The 20,744-nt window shown below is 41.5% G+C and overlaps 1 protein-coding gene across 2 annotated transcripts in view; it reads right to left on the bottom strand.

The window, feature by feature from the left end:
- PRPS2 (phosphoribosyl pyrophosphate synthetase 2) overlaps positions 1 to 20,744 on the bottom strand; it is an 81,346-nt gene that overhangs the window by 9,395 nt on the left and 51,207 nt on the right. The window contains exons 1-3 of one of the 2 annotated variants that reach the window (XM_073614856.1): positions 20,491 to 20,509; positions 3,565 to 3,663; positions 211 to 335 (exon numbers count right to left, since the gene is read on the bottom strand). In XM_073614856.1, coding sequence (XP_073470957.1) covers positions 211 to 335; positions 3,565 to 3,627 — 188 coding nt within the window. In that variant the 5' untranslated portion in view covers positions 3,628 to 3,663; positions 20,491 to 20,509. Of the gene's footprint in view, positions 1 to 210; positions 336 to 3,564; positions 3,664 to 20,490; positions 20,510 to 20,744 lie in introns of those variants that run through there. The other variant, XM_073614855.1, reaches the window with a different exon arrangement.

Below are 20,744 nucleotides of genomic sequence, written 5' to 3'. Positions count from 1 at the left end.
TCAAATATACTGTGTTAAAATTCACATGGTGATCATATGTGTTTACCATGTTAATCTAAATATCACTAGTCATAGATGTTGTTCGATAATAAAGAAGAATTTAAAATGTATATTTTTGATTTTATTGGTTTAGTTCCACTTTAATTGTATTAGTTCCAGATAACTCCATTGTGGGTCAGTATGTCTCTAATCCTAGAATAATGCTAGTACCTTTTGGCACCACCGGCATCAGGAGATACAATGATGCAGTTCTTCCATTCAGGGATGTTCTCCCTAATCCACTGCAGTACTGCTGGTTCAGCATACAGATTATCTACAGGAATGTCAAAGAAACCCTGAAAAACACAAAATGAAATACTACACCACACATTTACATAACAAGACAGCTGAAACAAAAACAGCAGCAAGTTTATTCAAAGCCAAAATAGAACAATGGACATACAGCAAACAATCAGACCTAAGCTTTAACACATAAGGGCAGTTTTTATAAAGTGGTTATTCTGACATTTAACAAACATCCAATGTAGGTGAAATCAGACAGTGATTGGTTTACCACCAGTGAATGTTGGTTAAAAGTCCTACATCTAAACTCTCAAGAAATTTATATATATATATATATATATATATATATATATATATATATATATATATATATATATATATATATATATATATATATATATATATATATATATATATATATATACATATACACACATACACACACACACACATACATACATACACACATACACACACACACACACACTTCAAATCTGTTCACTGCTGTCTAGCTGAAGAACGCAAACCTCTATAGGCAAAGTTAGGTTGTTAGATCTCATCTGCCAACCATAAGATATACACAGACTCCTGCCTAATCTGTCATGGAAATGACAAACAAAAACAACTGTTCATATCATCTGGCACTGCCAGTCACATAGTCATTGTAGAGGCATGTACATTATACTAGCCCTTTTACCACCTAAAGTTTAACCTGGGAGACCAGGGTGGATAAAAAAATCGATAATGAAAAAAAAAAAAAAAAAAAAAAAAGTTTGATTTAAATCAGATTTTCTTGATTCTTATCAAATTTTAATAAAATGCTTTTGGAGTAAAAATGTATCTAAGAGAGAATTTTCTATTTAAGATGCATTAATAATTTTTATTCAGCATAAAATGGAGCTTAGTCATGTAGCATGAGGCAGTATATTCTGCAATATTTACATTTTTGGTAAACTCATTTAATTAATCCAAGCTCTGCAAGCTCAGAACATGCACTGCATTGATGCATTCACACAAATTCACAGTAATCATGAGATAAAACAAAGTTCAGGAATATTCCTTTATCCCATTGTTTTGCAAAACTATGTACACTACAAACTGTATGATTGAATTGGTTCTGATATCGCTGTTTTAGTAACCCGACAGCTTATTAGTCTAAATCGAAAACCTTAAATTTTATTTGCAAATATTAAATGATCCAACTACCAGCAACAATAAGTCCTTACATTTAAAGAGCAACTGTCATTTCATATCCATCATGGCAGCGCCCCTTAGGCGGCTTCCACTCACTTGCTGCCGCCATGTTCTCCACCTTCTCGTGTCACTGCCGCATCACCAGCTGTCCCATTAAAGTGAATGGGACTGTTGGTGAGTCAACAGCGGGTCAGAGGAAGAGCAGGACAGAGATGACAGTTGCTCTTTAAAAATTATAATTTAAATTGAGATTTGAATTAAGCCTTTTTACTAGTGATTTAAATACGACTTGATTTTAATCAAATCCACCCTGTGGGAGACTAACAAATGAACCTGTCAGTGTCGGAAATGTATATGGTAGACCTCAGGACACCTTCGCGAGGCACCTGTCAACTGTTTTAAACATTTGGAAGTAAAATGCAAAATTTGGCACTACTCTAACGAGGGTCTTGACTTCTGAGATACACCTGCATCTCATCCAATAACAGTTTCCTTTCCAATTTGGTGACTGTAGCAGTCTCATTGGACAAGAGAAGAAACGTTAGGAAGGACTCATAAAAGGTCCCAAAGTCAAACTCCTAGTAAAAATGTGAAAATGTAAAAAAAAAATATCTACAGTTGGATCAAAAAAATCTATCACATTTCTATAAAGCTTAAGCTCTGTACATTTCCCTTTTTCTCATTTATTGCAAAACACAGTAGATTTCCAGCTTCACAATTCACACACTTTGGCAGGCCAAAAAACAAAAAGGCCCTTTCCTAGCCAGTATTAGTGTATGAAATGAGACCAAGAACAGAAGAGACAACTATAAAAAAATACAATCAATCATGGTTCCTATTTAGCATTAGTACCACCATTTAAACACCTCTCTTCTAGATTACATATATTATACAGTTGTGTATACATCACAAAAAAAATGGACTACAGGGAGCATAAGAGTGCAGAGTTTCGTAGGTTTCTTGAGACGCTAAGGAGAAGGAAGCCCGAGGACACCAATCTCCCAAGATGTACCTGAAAACACTGAGTACTGAGGAATCTGACTTTTTTAGATTCACAATAAAATGACATTTTGCATTTTGTGTCTCACTGGCTTGTATACTTTTTATTTAAAAAAAAAAAAAAATAGCTTGTAGAAGACCAAAGAATTTCCAAGCTCAACTTACCAACCAGCCTGCGACCAACCAAATTAACCTAACAGTATGTGTTAAAAAACAGGGGTTTAGTTGCACACATTTGCAAATACATGCATAAGCTGCAGGCCACGACAAGGCACCCCTGTATCCTGCAGACCCTAACTCTACCTTTGAAGAATCTCCACAGTGGGAGCACATGTATTCTAATGGATAGATGAAGGGCAGATGACTGGAGGGAGCCCAACCCCCACCTATAACTGGTCTTCACAGCAAGAAGCACTGGAAGGGCAGACACATGAAGACCAGTTATAGGTGGGGGCAGTGACCTTTTTTGTATTGTTGACATACTGGTCAGGCAACGCACTGACACCTTTGCTGCCATTGTGCAATGTGCTGGGTGTTCAGTGAGTTCCTGCACCTTTAAGGAGGGTTGGGCTCCCTCCAGTCATCTGCCCTTCATCTATCCATTAGAATATCCATAAAAATATGTGTGGGTATGTGTGCAACTAAACCTGTTTATAACGCATACTGTTAGACAGGTTAATTCGGTTGGTCGCAGGCTGGTTGACAAGTTGAGCATGGAAATTCTTTGGTTTTATTTGACATGCATCTGCCCTTCCAGTGCTCCTTGCTGTGAAGACCAGTTGTAGGTGGGGGCAGTGACCCATTTTTTGTAGCTTGTAGAAGACCACCTGGCCAATTGTGCTTGAAACAAAAGTTGATCAAGATTTGTTAGCCCTCTCAATGGAATTTTGTAAATTAAGTTTGGCACCTGGCTGCTCCCATGACTTCTTCAAAATACAGTTACATAAAAGCTCAGCCGATATAGAAATGTATGTGAACTAAACAATAGTTTAAACAGAACAAATGACTTGAGAAAAAAAAAACAAAAAAAAACAAAAAAAAAAAACAAAAAAACTCCATGTGTATGTGTTTATTGAGAAAGAATCATACCTGTATCTGGGAAGCATGGAGATCCATGGTGATAATGTGATCAGCTCCAGCTACAGACAGCATGTTTGCAACTAGCTTGGCAGATATAGGAGCCCGACTCTGTATAAATAAAAGTATTACCAATGAGATATGAAAACAAAATGAATAAACCACGCAGAGAGGAATCACACAGACATTTAATACACCTTCAAGTAAAATATAAAAGGGTACTCACTATCAGAAACAGATGACTTAAAGCCTTAATAAAATGCAAGTGTCAAGTGGTGCACTGGCTAAGACTTGGGTCCCTCTAACATATGCAGTGGTTTGCATCCCTAAACAATAATAATAAAAAAGTGAGGTGCTTGACTATGGACTTGCCTTGAGGTATTCAACACCTGTGTTTCTGGACATAGTGCTGTGCAAAAATACCAGTGTGTGTCACATGTGAAAGGTCCAAGTCTAAGATAATGTTTGAAGAATATGTTTGCTATAAATTAGCATTACTTTAATTTGGAACTTACCCATCACCACTCCTACATAGCAGTTAGGACTCTAGCACATAAGTGGCTGAGCCTGTTCATAAATGCCAGCATCTTTATTTTTCTTTTAACAAACACCCATACACTGACTATACTAGTGTTTGCAATAGTACCAGGCTATATCCGAGCATATCAGCGCACAGTCCATGGCATCTATGACAGTCGTACACTGCTATACACTTATACAGTACATTTCCGTGTTGGTCCAGTTCTCAACATTCTGCAAAGGAGATGAAGTGAGTGGCTGCTGTAGAAACACAATCACTAGATGCCAAAGTCTGCATTCATTTTGGAGTTTTGCAGCACCCAGTGAAACAAAGCATCGATCGGAATCAAACACCTGCCCGAGCACACAGAAATGTACGACAGGCACAAATTTTACCAACCCTGACCAGCTGATATGAAGGCTGGGTTTTCTTGCATACAGATGAAGATTGCCTGCTTTAGAAAAAGTGCTAGAAAAACTAGTAGCTTAATATTTAAAATTTCTGTTGGAATTGGTAAAGTAAGCCCCAAACAACAAAGGCACCCCAATGCAGAACCAAGCAGCTGTTATCTTCTGCTTCTACTTTTGCGTGAACCTTTAAGGAACTTGTGTTAAATAGACCATTAAGAGCTGTTGACAGGTGGAGAATGTAAAGTCCATATCTGTACAGTAAACCAGCATGATGAAGTGGCTCTTGTATTTTCCTCTCTGTGCAGAAGTTTCCTGTAATACAGACCAGTCAATGCGGCTCTTTGCTTGTGAAGGGTGACTGGTCTTGTATCCCCCCCTCCTGTAGTATATTGCAGGTAACATGTAATGGGAGATCTGCTGAGTCCAAGGCATTTTGTAATTGGACAAGATGGTCCTGTTCATCCACCCTTGTTTCCCTTGTCCAATTACAGAATACCTTGCATTCTGTGAATAGTATACAAGGTGTTTTATCAATGACTGTAGGAAATGGTAACGCACAGAAGCAGCCCCCGTAAAAGCGAACCCAACAGTAAATCTGCCATGAATACAAGATTTTTAGCATCTCCAGGAGCAATCTGGATGTAGTGTATATACTGCATTAGAGCTTTTAAATAAGCTGGACCAATCTACAAAGTGATTTTTTCCTGGAGTTTGGCTTTAAGAAAATGTATTTACAGAATACGCAGTCACTGCTGTGGAAATGCATTAATACATACTGCCATCTTGTGGTGACTAATAGAAACATCCTAGTCTTCAAAAGCTTTTCGAACTCTTAATGCATTTTTAGCAATGTCCATAGAAAGGGGGAAAACAAGTAGGCATTTCATCAAGTGCATCTCATGCAATTAAACGGAAAAATGGAATGAAAATAGGTCGTCTTTGTTCTAAAACAAATAAGTGACATGCCTGTCGCAGTTGGCCTAGCACCAATGCAAGTATGTGTCACAAATGTCTTACACTGAAACACAGATAACAATTCTTCGAAATGCTGAACAAAGTACATCTGCAGGTCACTGCCAGTTTATGCATGCAGCAGTACATGGCTTGCTCTGCTTTTGCTGGAATGACCAGCTTAAATGCAATTGATGCAGAAGTGATCTAAATGGGAACATGAAAAGAAAAGCTCCAGCCAAGGTTCATCGTGATTTGGAGAACAATCAAGACAGTGCTCTTTATTTTAACACTAACCCAATCTTCCAGCCTTTCCTCATTTACAATAGCACCTTACAGTCGGTCAGGATATTAAACAGCAAGTGAACATATTGTCCCTAAAGCTGTGTGTTACAAGTAAAAAACAAATGTGCAAGTGTAAGGATTTGAACAGCTTTGACCAGGGCCAAACTTTAATGGCTAGAGACCCAAGACCACAGAGCCAAAAGCACATACAATGGGCACATGAGCATCCCAACTGGACACGGAGCAATGGAAGGTGTCTGTTCTGATCATGTTTTCTTTTAAATCATGTGGATGGTGCATGTGTCACTTTCCTGAGAAAAAGATGGCACCAGGATGCATTAAAAGGGAAGTATGGGTTTTTTCCTCCTCTTATACTTACCTAGGTGGCTGCAGCATGGGACCGATGCTGCATCTGTCCCCTGTCATCTCTACACCAAGAACCGAGCGATCAAACGCTGCCGATGGCTCAGTTCTCACAGATCCTCGAGAGGAGAGCTGCTACTGTCAGTCAGCAGCTCTCCTACTCTGCTCCTCCACACTCACTGGAGCGCTGTACTGTGGAGGGTCGGGGAGCAGCCGCCTCAGGCTCTTAGCGGCTCGCTGAGAGGCTGGGACGGGTATTAGTCCAGGCACCTGACGGATCCAGAGTGTCTCAGAATGACGTGGTGCCTGGACTGATTCCTGCAACGTCAGCAGAGAGCGGACTTCAGACCGATCTCTGCTGAAAACGGGTCACAGGAGTGCAAAACTGATTGCACTCCTGTGACCCAAAGGAGAAGCCCAGCCAAACGAGCTCAGACTGGACTTCTCCTTTAACCACTTCAGCCCCGGAAGGTTTTACCCCCTTCCTGACCAGAGCACTTTTTACAATTCGGCACTGCGTCGCTTTAACTGCTAATTGCGCGGTCATGCAATGCTGTACCCAAACGAAATTGGCGTCCTTTTCTTCCCACAAATAGAGCTTTCTTTTGATGGTATTTGATCACCTCTGCCGTTTTTATTTTTTGCGCTATACACGGAAAAAGACCGAAAATTTTGAAAAAAAATGATATTTTCTACTTTTTGTTCTAAAAAAAATCCAATAAACTCAATTTTAGTCATACATTTAGGCCAAAATGTATTCGGCCACATGTCTTTGGTAGAAAAAATGTCAATAAGTGTATATTTATTGGTTTGCGCAAAAGTTATAGCGCCTACAAACTAGGGTACATTTTCTGGAATTTACACAGCCTTTAATTTATGACTGCCTATGTCGTTTCTTGAGGTGCTAAAATTGCAGGGCAGTACAAAACCCCCACAAATGACCCCATTTTGGAAAGTAGACACCCCAAGGAATTTGCTGAGAGGCATGTTGAGCCCATTGAATATTCATTTTTTTTGTCCCAAGTGATTGAATAATGACAAAAAAAAAAAAAAAAAAAAATTACAAAAAGTTGTCACTAAATGATATATTGCTCACACAGGCCATGGGCATATGTGGAATTGCACCCCAAAATACAATTAGCTGCTTCTCCTGAGTATGGGGATACCACATGTGTGGGACTTTTTGGGAGCCTAGCCGCGTACGGGGCCCCCGAAAACCAATCACTGCCTTCAGGATTTCTAAGGGCGTACATTTTTTATTTTACTCCTCACTACCTATCACAGTTTTGAAGGCCATAAAATGCCCAGATGGCATAAAACCCCCCCAAATAACCCCATTTTGGAAAGTAGACACCCCAAGCTATTTGCTTTGAGGCATGTTGAGTCCATGGAATGTTTTATATTTTGACACAAGTTGCGGGAAAGTGACAAATTTTTTTTTTTTTTTTTTGCACAAAGTTGTCACTAAATGATATATTGCTCACACAGGCCATGGGCATATGTGGAATTGCACCCCAAAATACATTTAGCTGCTTCTCCTGAGTACGGGGATACCACATGTGTGGGACTTTTTGGGAGCCTAGCCGCGTACGGGGCCCCGAAAACCAATCAGTGCCTTCAGGATTTCTAAGGGCGTACATTTTTGATTTTACTCCTCACTACCTATCACAGTTTCGGAGGCCATGGAATGCCCAGGTGGCACAACCCCCCCCCCAAATGACCCCATTTTGGAAAGTAGACATCCCAAGCTATTTGCTGAGAGGCATGGTGAGTATTTTGCAGCTCTCATTTGTTTTTGAAAATAAAGAAAGACGAGAAAAAAAAATTTTTTTTTTCTTTTTTTCAATTTTCAAAACTTTGTGACAAAAAGTGAGGTCTGCAAAATACTCACTATACCTCTCATCAAATAGCTTGGGGTGTCTACTTTCCAAAATGGGGTCATTTGGGGGGGGGGTTTTGCCACCTGGGCATTCCATGGCCTCCGAGACTGTGATAGGCAGTGAAGAGTGAAATCAAAAATTTACGGCCTTAGAAAGCCTGAAGGCGGTGCTTGGTTTTCGGGGTCCCGTACGCGGCTAGGCTCCCAAAAAGTCTCACACATGTGGTATCCCCGTACTCAGGAGAAGCAACAGAATGTATTTTGGGGTGTAATTTCACATATTCCCATGGCATGTTTGAGCAATATATCATTTAGTGACAACTTTGCGCAAAAAAAAATAAAAAAAATAAAAAATTGTCTCTTTCCCGCAACTTGTGTCACAATATAAAATATTCCATGGACTTGACATGCCTCTCAGCAAATAGCTTGGGGTGTCTACTTTCCAAAATGGGGTCATTTGGGGGGGTTTTGAACTGTCCTGGCATTTTATGCACAACATCTAGAAGCTTATGTCACACATCACCCACTCTTCTAACCACTTGAAGACAAAGCCCTTTCTGACACTTTTTGATTACATAAAAAAATAATTTTTTTTTGCAAGAAAATTACTTTGAACCCCCAAACATTATATATTTTTTTTAAAGCAAATGCCCTACAGATTAAAATGGTGGGTGTTTCATTTTTTTTTTTTCACACAGTATTTGCGCAGCGATTTTTCAAACGCATTTTTTGGGGAAAAAACACACTTTAAATTTTAATGCACTAAAACACACTATATTGCCCAAATGTTTGATGAAATAAAAAAGATGATCTTAGGCCGAGTACATGGATACCAAACATGACATGCTTTAAAATTGCGCACAAACGTGCAGTGGCGACAAACTAAATACATTTTTAAAAGCCTTTAAAAGCCTTTACAGGTTACCACTTTAGATTTACAGAGGAGGTCTACTGCTAAAATTACTGCCCTCGATCTGACATTCGCGGTGATACCTCACATGCATGGTGCAATTGCTGTTTACATTTGACGCCAGACCGACGCTTGCGTTCGCCTTAGCGCGAGAGCAGGGGGGACAGGGGTGCTTTTTTTTTTTTTTTTTTTTCTTTATTATTATTATTTTTTTATCTTATTTTTAAACTGTTCCTTTCATTTTTTTTTTTTTTAAATCATTTTTATTGTTATCTCAGGGAATGTAAATATCCCCTATCATAGCAATAGGTAGTGACAGGTACTCTTTTTTGCAAAAATTGGGGTCTATTAGACCCTAGATTTCTCCTCTGCCCTCAAAGCATCTGACCACACCAAGATCGGTGTGATAAAATGCTTTCCCAATTTCCCAATGGCGCCGTTTACATCCGGCGAAATCTAAGTCATAAAATGCTCGTAGCTTCCGGTTTCTTAGGCCATAGAGATGTTTGGAGCCACTCTGGTCTCTGATCAGCTCTATGGTCAGCTGGCTGAATCACCGGCTGCATTCTCAGGTTCCCTGTTGAGACAGGAGAGCCAGAGAAAAACACGGAAGACGTTGGGGGGGGCATTCCCTCCCACTGCTTGTAAAAGCAGTCTAGAGGCTAATTAGCTGCTAGGATTGCTTTTACATGAAAGCCAATCGCTGGCTGAAAAGAATGATACCAAGATGATACTTAAACCTGCAGGCATCATTCTGGTATAACCACTCAAAGTCGTGAATGGCGTACCTGAAGACAAAAAAATGGTTAACAATAAAGCACAGTAAACGGTAAGGTATAAAAAATTGCATATCTGAAAAGCAAACATGATAAAACATAACAACAATAAAACATTGCAGAATAGAATACAGTAAAAAAGAGCAGAACAATAGAGAGAGAATAGAGAGAGAGAATAAAACGACAACTATTTTTTTTTTATTTTATATTTTTGTTTGTGTTTTTTTTTTTTTACACTTTTTTTTGTAACTAACTTTTATAACTGTAACCGGTTCCAGGTTCGGGTCTCTCAAAATGCGATGGCATCTTGGGAGACCCTGTGAAAGTGTGCCTAGTCTGTGCAATGCTGTACCCTACGCTAATACTCAACTAGTGAATGGTAGCGTTCAAAACATTCACCAATGCAAAGACCAGGATTGTCAGGACAGGAGGGACAATAATAGCGGGTGTCACGCCTATATCCGCGTTTGCTGCAGACACGACATCTTTTTTGGGGGGCGTTGGGTAGGGGTACTCGGGAGGACATAAAGAAAATGCCTCTCATGCAGCCGACTGCATTTGGTTGGGGATGTGAATGGGGGAAGTACGGGCGCTGCAGAAGTGGTGGGTTCCCAATTAGGATTGGCGAATGCAGCAGGAAGGGCACTATGGACACGACGGGCCTGTGTTTGTCTTCTTGGTGGCAGCGGGACATTACTTGTGCTTGCCACCTCACCAGCTTGAACTGCATTTATGGGACTCGCCATGTCACCAAGTGTTACTGCAGTGCTGGTTTGACTACGACCGGGGTGTACTAGGGCGCTGGTGCTTGCCAGTTCACCAAAACACTACCAAAAAAACTGTTAGAGATTGCAGGGATCAGGCCTGACTCTGCGAACGCTGCAGTTATGCGTTTAGTGTTTTGTAAGTGTCAGTGATCGATCGATACTGCACTTGGGTGGGCTGGGCTGGGCTGGGCCGGGCAGAGGGGCAAAACGCAGGTGCTAGCAGGTATCTGGGCTGATCCCGCTAACACTGCGTTTGTGGGAACCCTAAACTGCTGGGGACGCTAGTATAGATCTGATCAGATCAGATATTGATCCGTTCAGATACTATACCACTAAGGGAGGTGTACGGTGTGTGCGTGGGTGTTAGCGGTACTGGCGCTAACCTGATGCTGCCTGGGGCTGGCGCTTGCCAGTTCACCAAAACGCTACCAAAAAAACTGTTAGCGATCGCAGGGATCAGGCCTGACTCTGCGAACGCTGCAGTTATGCGTTTAGTGTTTTGTAAGTGTCAGTGATCGATCGATACTGCACTTGGGTGGGCTGGGCTGGGCTGGGCAGAGGGGCAAAACGCAGGTGCTAGCAGGTATCTGGGCTGATCCCGCTAACACTGCGTTTTTGGGAACCCTAAACTGCTGGGGACACTAGTATAGATCTGATCGGATCAGATATTGATCCGTACAGATACTATACCACTAAGGGAGGCGTATGCTGCGTGCGTGGGTGTTAGCGGTACTGGCGCTAATCTGACGCTGCCTGGGGCGACGCATATCACCGCCGGGCGATCAGGGGGCTAAACCTTTATTAGGTAATAAACGGCGGGTCCCCTGACACTATAAAAAATAAACGAACTAACCAGCGTCACCCGTAACAGTTATACGGTGATCAGTGGTGAAAGGGTTAACTAGGGGGCAATCAAGGGGTTAAAACATTTATTAGGTAGTATATGGGGGTCCCTGTCACTATAAAACGCTGACGGCGAACGTAAATATTTACGTTCCTAACTAGCGTCACCAGCGACACTAATACAGCGATCAGAAAAATGATCGCTTAGTGACACTGGTGACAGGGGGTGATCAAGGGGTTAAAACTTTATTAGGGGGGGTTAGGGGGGTACCCTAGACCTAAAGGGGGGTAATATTCACTGCCCTAACACTAACTGTCACAAACTGACACCAATGCAGTAATCAGAAAAAAAAAAAAAAAAAATACTGCTTGCTGTCAGTTTGTGACGGGGGGGGGGGGGGGTGATTGGGGGGGGATCGGGGGGCGATCGGGGGTGTAAAGTATGCCTGGCATGTTCTACTGTGTGTGTTTGTGTTGTGTGCACTTACATGTCATCTCCCCTCGGCGCTGGAACGGAAACTGCCGAGCCGAGGAGAGATGACATCACATCCTCTGCCTGTGTGAAACTACACACAGGCAGGGGAGGATTCCGATTGGCTGGGAGCGATCGCGAGGGGGGGGCCACGATCGGATGGTCTCCCCCTCGCCTCCCGACGCTCCCAGTCAAATGCCGACCGCCGCTGGCACCGGGGGGGGTCCGATCGGACCCCCCGCCCGCGGGAGGCAGATCACGCACAGGTACGTGATTCTGCCTGCCCGTGCCATTCTGCCGACGTATATATACGTTAGGCGGTCGGCAAGTGGTTAAAGGGAAAAAGCCAAGCCATTGGAGGTAGTGTGATGCTTTGGGCAATGTTCTGCTGTGAAACTTTGGGTCCTGCCAACACTTAAAACGTGTTACTAAACCCAGAACCTGCATTCACTATATCCGGTCTCCCACAGGACATGGAATTGCAATTTTAGTAAATCTAAACTGCTAAAAACCTTTTCTCAGCAGTATATAGCAGTCTTGTGATTTTTATCAGTGTCCCCCGAGCACCGGTTAAAAGCTTGTAGGAGGAGTTTTCTTCTCCTCTGACTGTCCTATGAGGCTGCATGACTCCTGACCCTCTGTCTGGAAAATGCTGATTGGCCCTGTGCTGATCACATGCACCCACGCAAAAAAAAAAAAAAAAAAAAAAAAAAAAAAAACCTGTTTTGGTGGAAAAAGGGGGACCAACTCAATATTAGGTCATAATGTGTATACACACAGAATGCATGTAAATGAAAATGCTAAAGCATGGGCTTTAAACAAAAATGTAAAATGAGACATTTATGTACAGCCTAGTGTTCTGTTTTGACATGTGTATCAATTTTGAGATTCAATAAGTTTGTTAACCGTGACTAGCCTCAGGTGATACAGAGATGAAACAAATAATTGTACATAAGTTGTACATGTTTATCTGCAGCCATAGTGCAGAGTTTATACAGCTTGTCTGAGCTTTCAGATATCAGGGGGTGGGGAGCTTAAGTTAGCCTGCAGAGCTCAGCAAGAGCTGAAGAGAGGGAAGGGACACACCATCCTTCACACTGAAAGAGAGCTAAGGCTGTCAATGACAGGGGAGTGAGCTCCAGCACACAGCCTGTCACTTTACCGCTTGAGGTCAGGAAAACTTGTCAGAAGCGACTCATGCAGAGGATAGAGGCAGCAAATTAAACTTGGTGCTCTGGGTTGAGACAGGTACACACTATAGAGGAAAATGATTTGTTCATATTTTATCATGTTTAAAAGGTTTACCACCACTTTAAAGGCCCCTTGGTACCAACTACAGGGGGTCCCCGGGTTACGAACAAGATAGGGACTGTAGGTTTGTTCTTAAGTCGAATTTGTTTGTAAGTCGGAACAGTACCTTTTTTAAGTGCAAATCTAGTCTCAGAGACAGGATGTAAACCCAAATCAACAGAGAAAGGCAACCGGATGGCAGGGGCGGCATGGTTAGTTCAAATATGTTTTGTTTCTTTTATTTTTTTTACTTTAACACTTTTTTTATTTTTATTTATTTGTAGCTTGTCGTTAACTTTTTTTTATTTTTGTATAATTTTCTTATTTTTAATATAATTTTCTTATTCTTTACTTTTTTTAATTACTTTTTTTATTTTATTAATTTAATTATTACTGTATTTCTTATTTTTATTTTATTTTTTTTTCACTTAACTTTATTGCTATCACACAGGAGGAAACAATTCCCTGTGTGGTAGCAATTGGAGGTGACAGGTTCTCTTTATTGACCCTGTCACCTCCAAAACAGGAGTCCAGGAGCACAGCTCTCCCCTCTCCCCATTTTCATGGTGGCAGCGACAGGAGACAGCAGAGAGGAGTACACTGTATGGCACAGCAGGGAGATGGATGGTGAAAGCAGCCATCAGAGGCCAGGCAGGCCGGCCGCGCCTTCGCGGGGCAGCGGCGCAGGAAAGACCGGGGATCCTGGAGGCTTCGTTAGGCCACACTATGCACTAAGGCCTCGGCCACGACGGGTAGTTTTGGCAGCCTGGCAGGCCACCGGACCGTACCAGGCCTGTGGATGGGCAGGCAGGATGACGAAGGGGGCCCACAGCCAAGCCAGAAATGAAGGAAAGGCTCACTCCATCAAGGAGAGGAAGATTCGGCCAGCAGTGACGTCATTCGGGCCCCGTTCGTAAGTAGGAGTTGTTCGCAACTCGGATGTTCGTAAGTCGGGGACCACCTGTAAGGAAATGCAGAAATCAACACCTAAAAATTACAGCTAATTTGTTTCCACATTCTACACCCAAATTATTCTGCTGTTATTCTAATGTGTCAACATACTGAAAAAGCCATTAGCAAGACCCAAATGTAGGAAACATGACTTAGGTTGGGTATTTAGTAGAGCTGCACGATTAATCGTCAATAGTTATCGCGATTTTTTTCCCCATTACGATCTTGACAAAAGTGTTTCACGATTCTGTCTATGCAAAGAATTCTCTCTGCTCTTCTGAAGCCACAGTCAAAAGAAAGGAAGAGAATATCCAGGCAGTCTGCCAAGAATCACAACATTCTTTAGCAGTGGAACCAAGTATAAAGATTGTAACAATTTGTCAATGGAATAGACTTCGTGTGTAGATGAAGAAAGTTTAAAAAGGAAGTAAAGCCTCTGGGAAAAAAAAATACACCCTGCAAGACAAAGGCATAATGAGCTAGTATGCATAGCATACTAGCTCATGATTTACCGGAGATCGAAGCCCCCGCATCAGCCCTCGTTCGCCTCCTCCGACGCCATCTGTCCCGGAGTGACTTCCAGGTATCACGGCGCCGGCACTGACTGGCTGGGGCTGTGATGACGTCACCCCCACGCATGCGCACTGGTGCCGCCAATAATGGCATGATCGCCGTTAGAAACAGCATGCTCGGTGCGCCTGCACCCGATGTCTACGGCGCATGCGCTGCAAATATCTCCCAAACCCTTTAGGTTTGGGAGATATTTCTTGCGCCTACAGGTAAGCCTTAATCTAGGCTTACCTGTAGGTTAAAGTGGTTGTAATGGGTTTACAACCACTTAAACACTAAACCTGACATTTGTTGGTTTCAAGTTCAAATCTTTTTTTTTTGCTAGAAAATTACTTAGAAGCCCCAAACATATATATATTTTTAGTAACGACCCTAGAGAATAAAATAGTGGTTGTTGCAATATTTTATGTCACACTGTATTTGCGCAGTGGTCTTTTAAAATGCAATTTTTTGGGAAAAATTACTTTTATGAATTAAAAAAAACAAAAAAAAAACCTAACCAGTAAAATTAGCCCAATTTTTTTTGTATAATGTGAAAGATTTTGCGTTGTGAGAATCGTGATCTTTTTATCCTAAGCAATCGTGATTCTCATTTTGGCCAGAATTGTGCAGCTCTAGTATTTAGGAAAGTTCATAATTGTCATCAACTTATGGAAGATTGATTATAAATGCTTACAGAACGACAATTATGTGCCTTAATCTGAAATCATGAAACAGGTTAAATGCTAGGTTATTTTAGAAATCTTCTATAGCTTCTCTTTATCCTGCAGCAACAGCAATCAGTGGTTGCTATGAAGTACCACACAAAAATCCATTTTCATAGCAATTCTTTTCACGGTTTCTAAGCCGAGATTAAAGTAGCTGTGAACCCTGCGGACATATGGTTTGTATAATAAATACATTTCCATGTTTCTTGACCCCCCCCCCCCCCCCCCCAATATATTAAAAAAAAAAAAAAAAAAAATGGCATGGTCACTAGGGGGGAGTGGGTGACAAGGTTACAACGATGGAGAACAATTGGGAGACAGGGACACAGTGCTGTCACCCCATAACGTGATGTGCCAGACAAGGACTTTAATGACAAGATCACCGGGTGGTACTTTATTGAAATCTGCATATTAAAAAAAAAAATAATTAAGAGGTCTTTTGAAATCACATTAACATGTTAACCTGTTGCCATCCGTGTAACACACGCGTGGCAGCAAAAGCATGGGCTTTAACGTGTACACGCTGCACAAATGTGTCACTGTGTGGCTAACGTTTCTGGCGACAGTACGCTACCAGCACAGAGACCAAGCTGACAGACAGCTCTCAGCCCTCACAAAAGATTGGTAGCTAGCGGGACAGGCCCCTGATCAGATGACCACTGACAGTCAATCACAGTATTTAAATTATAACGGATCCTCCCTGTCCCTTGCATATTCAGAAAGGAACGTTGGGCCAGGTGGGAAGGGGTTAAAGGTTATAAGCGCCTTTAGTAACATTGTTTATATTTAATAGGAATTTCAATAAATGTTCCATATTGCACAAAACTAAACTACATTTTTAGTGGACAAAGACAGTGGGACCTCTGAAGCAGTCTTGTATTGTCCCAAATTATCTGGGACTATGGCATTTGTCCTTGCATATCCTCTTGGCAGCCATGATGGCAATTTAGGAGTTGGTTTTATTCCCAGTCCTAAAATCAACGCTTGATTCCACACATATGAATAAAAATCAATACAGGAATATTTATTTATTTACATAGTATGCATTCACATCAGTCATCATCAAGAAGCTTACAATCCTAACTCCCATATAGATACACACATACTAAGGCCGGCCATACACGGTTCGAATTTCAGCCGGTTCCTGCCGATCCATCAACCTGGGTACAACCAGCCTGCCGGATTCTCTTCCAAAATTATCACTAGTAGCTGCTATAGCCGCTAGCAATATTCACTGTCTTCTCCCGGGCCCACCCCCAGCCAGAAGACAATTGCCGATTCCTCTGTCAACACTGTCTGTGTTAATGGGGGAATCCTTGAAACTTCTTTCCTGCAACCCATGTGGGCATTTACAAGGTGATAAAAAGGACTCTCTACCTCCCCTCCTCCATGTCCTCATATTGCTAAACACTATGGGGTGGGATACAGGATGGTGAATAATGGAGGCTTCACCTCCCAGTTTGTCCCAGTCCATAGAACACCATAGACACAGGCTGGAGGGGTATGATACAGCCTGTGATTGGCAGAATCTCCTCCAGATCTCTTTACAGGTGTGAACAAAGTAAAAGCTATAGTCAGTTAGCTTAAACTCCATCTACGCCATGTTACTGCAAAAAACAAAACAAAAAAACATTTGCTTTAAAATATAGATTTGAATGAAGCCTTAGACTACTTTGTTGCCATTTATTCTCTATTCTGACAGCCTTTTTTTGTCATGTGACCAGCAAAGCACTAATCAAAGCTGTGCAGATTCGTACAATCAGCAAAGTCCTAGAAACTCCTCCCTCTCTGGGGACAAGAAAGACCTGGAAAATGTCATGAGATCTCTGAACGATAATGGATTAACCACTTCCTGACCGCCCGCTGCACATACACTGTGGCAGGGCGGCTCTATTGCACAAAACATTGTACCTGTACATCTCTTGTGCATGAGATACTGTGGATGCCTGCAATTGCTTAAGACCCCTTTCACATTGGGGCGGTTTGCAGGCGGTATTGCGCTAAAAATACCGCCTGCAAGCCGCGCTGTACGAGGGATTTTAACCCTTTTTCGGCCGCCAGCGGGGGTTAAAACCGCACCGCTAGCGGCCGAATACCGCTGCAAGGACGACGGTACAGCAGCGCTAAAAATAGCGCTGTTGTACCGCCGACGCCCCCACCGCCCCAGTGTGAAAGGGGCCTTACAGAGGCGGAGCAGGGATCTGCCGATTTAAACAAGGTGGATCCATGTTCTGATGGGACAACACTGAGATCTGCTCTTCCTACTAAATCGGGAACAGTGATCTCGGTGTTGTCCCAGTGAACCCACCCCCCCCCCCCCAGTTAGAACACATGCTGAGGGAACAAATTTAACCTTTTGATTTCTCAATTAACCCCTTCCCTGCCAGTGTAATTTATACATTGATCGGTGCATTTTTTTTTTATTACTGATCACTGTATTGGTCTCTAAAAAGTGCCAAAAAAGGTTGTGAAACTGAACAGCAGACTGATCCTGCAGATGTAGGATGGAATGCATTGCATTAACAAGGTCTAAAGGACGTCAGAAACAAGTTAGTGTTATTTTAGAAGTAATAACCAGTGTGATAATCATTTATAAAACTGTCCCAATATAGGAGGAAAATACAAACTCCCTGCATAGCCATCTGTATTGCAATACATTTTTCCAATTAATATTACGCAGTAATATCTTTTCTTTCATAAACTATTTTTTCCCTATTGACCTTCCCTAATCAAATACCACGAACTGATAAACATACAAAATATGAAAAGGCATACCTAGGAAAGAACAGTGCACATGACATCACTGCTTGGAAATATTGACATAAGCGTGCCATGAGACACCTGGCCTCTCTGAGAATATGATGTACTTTGGCTACAGATCTGCTCTCCCTACAATTTTCATAGCAAGGCTAGAACTGTAAACTGCCAAATGTTTGTGCAGGTTTGCTTTTCACAGGATGCAAAAAGAAAATTATTACACAATTCTCCAAGTTTGGAAAGTAAACTGGCAGCAATTTCTCTCCCCCTAGCTAAAGGTTAAACATTATTATTGTCCTAGAGTAAAGGTTACTCTTGAAGGAAAGACCTTGGGATTGGTTATCTTGTTTCCTTAAACCACATCAATTCACATAGTAAAATATTTGATTTTTCAGTAAGCAGGTATAAATGGCTTTTGGTTCCTGAAGCAGCGTGCTTTGGACCTTCTGTAAATTAATCACTAGAACAAATATGGTACAATAGAAAATATATACTCACAATGTTGCTGTCAAAAATTGCATTTAAAGCCAAATTATTTTTGCATTTAGGATAGTCAGGGGTGTGTACTGCTGTCTGAATCCACTGGGGATTCTCACTCGCTATATTTCTTCTGGTGACCTTTGTCATCAGGAGTGAAAATAAGGAAAAAACTGGGGCTGAATCTGAAATAGAAAGGAAGTCTTCCAAAAGGGAATACTTGTGCCAGTAACTACTGTTAAAGAGAGGATTAACTTACTTTGAAGAGATTTCCTCTAGCTTCCTGTTGTGTTTGAGAAAGGAAGCCAAAAAAAAAAAAAAAAAAAAAAAGTGTATCTGCCTCATGGAACACCATGGACACACTCTAAGCTAAACTAAACTCTAAGCTCTAAGCTCCAGTACACACTGCATGTCATTCGCACAGGAACTGCACACACATCCCTGTGCAAATCACATGTGATTCTGTGCAGTGCAATCCGAGCCATGCACTTTGCATAGCTCAAATGGCACTGCATCCACATGAAAAAGGTGCGGGCAGCTTTATTTGTTCACACTGGAAGCGGATTGCACAAGTGTTCATGCCTATGTTATCCGGTTCAGGCAAACGCACCGCATTTTGCAAGCTGCTTTTAATTCACACCCGCAGTAGATTGCATGAACACAGTGCGCGATTGCTATGCAGTGCCATCAGTGTGAACCGGGGCTGTTGTCTTGTTCTCAAGTTACTTATACTCACCTTACTTTCAATTCTCCATTGTTCTGTTTGCCAGCAAAACAAAGAAAGAAGCCCTGTAGAGTTCAGATTACCTTGCTAAGAGCTCTCCTATGAGTAAGGACTTTTTACCTGTCCCTATATGACCATGCTATTCATGAGCCATTAGGGACCCAACACTGCCTATTGTGGGAGGGTTCACATGCTTCTCACACCCTAAGTGGTGGAGGATTTGAAGGGAACAAAAGCTATGCTGGTGGGTGGCATTAACCTGTCCTTTGCATGTGCAGGGCAATGTGTAAACACATGCCACATAAAAATGTAGAAAACAATGGTACAGTGCATTTGTGTATTTTAAGTGCATTACCCAATTTTACTTCTCCATCTGTCAATGGATTCATCAAAAAATATGCAGACTCAGCAAAATAAGGCAATATACAACTGTACAACCATGCTGTAAATATGTGCAAAAAAGCACACAGTGGAAACTATACACAGGGGGTCCCCTAGTTATAAACATCCGACTTATAAACGGAGGGAGACAACAGGAAGTGAGAGGAAATCTGCCCCTAGGAAGGGAAATTCACTCCTGTAAGAGCTATTATGGGGAAAAGGTACCTTCACTGATGCTTTATCACCAAGGCTTGTTTCCACTACAACCCAAAATTTTCAAAATCCAATTGTTATTGGGACAGAAAGCGAGGTGAAATCTTCTGGACAAGGGCACACACAGCAAAACAAATGTTACAGGGGTGATGACCCTTCCCTATGCTATCCAAAAAGCTTAAAAATAGTTTTTTTGGCTGGAGCTACACTTAAAAAATATACCAGTTCTGACTTACAGATTCAACTTAAGAACAAACCTACAGTCCCTAACTTGTTTGTAACACGGGGACCCCCTGTAAGTTAGAACAATGGCAAAGATGCTTCAGGTTCACATTAAGATATTGCAAAGCAGTCTAAAGCATGTACATCATGAGAAATAGTAAAAGTAACAGACACAAAGGACACTTTTGTTCACATAACCTGAAGTTTGCTTTCCAAGTGATTGTGGAAACCTTGAAAACCAGAAACAAACCAAAAAAAAAAACGTAATAAAAAAAAATGTCCATACAGATAGTGCCTCAAACGCTTACCTAAATATCAGATCAATATCACTTGTTTTGTATGAACAGCTGCTGGGTGGTCAGCCATAAAACAGATTACAGCATGGAAGTGCATGCTCACAGCTATCTGTGTGTGTTTAAAGCAGTATTAAACCCAAAAGCAAACATATACAGTATTATATTGCAGCTTACCAATTCTTACATGTGAGATCAGGATTAGTTTTATTTTTTAGGCTCACTCTTTCTTCTATTTTCATTTCGTGGTCCAGCCAGTAAGTCTGTTGCTTTTCAAAAGAACAAGCTCGCCTGCAAATATATCAGTTTACAGGGATGAGACAAACCATTTACTATGGACAGGGTTGCTTACAATGATCAGTATTTATTTATGCAAAACCTTTATCCCAAAAGGATGTTTGCTGTAACTGCTAATAAAAGTATTAGCCACA

Source organism: Aquarana catesbeiana, linkage group LG02 (genome assembly GCF_042186555.1).
Source record: "Aquarana catesbeiana isolate 2022-GZ linkage group LG02, ASM4218655v1, whole genome shotgun sequence".
Lineage (NCBI taxonomy): Eukaryota > Metazoa > Chordata > Amphibia > Anura > Ranidae > Aquarana > Aquarana catesbeiana.
This window is presented reverse-complemented; position numbering and strand designations above follow the sequence as displayed.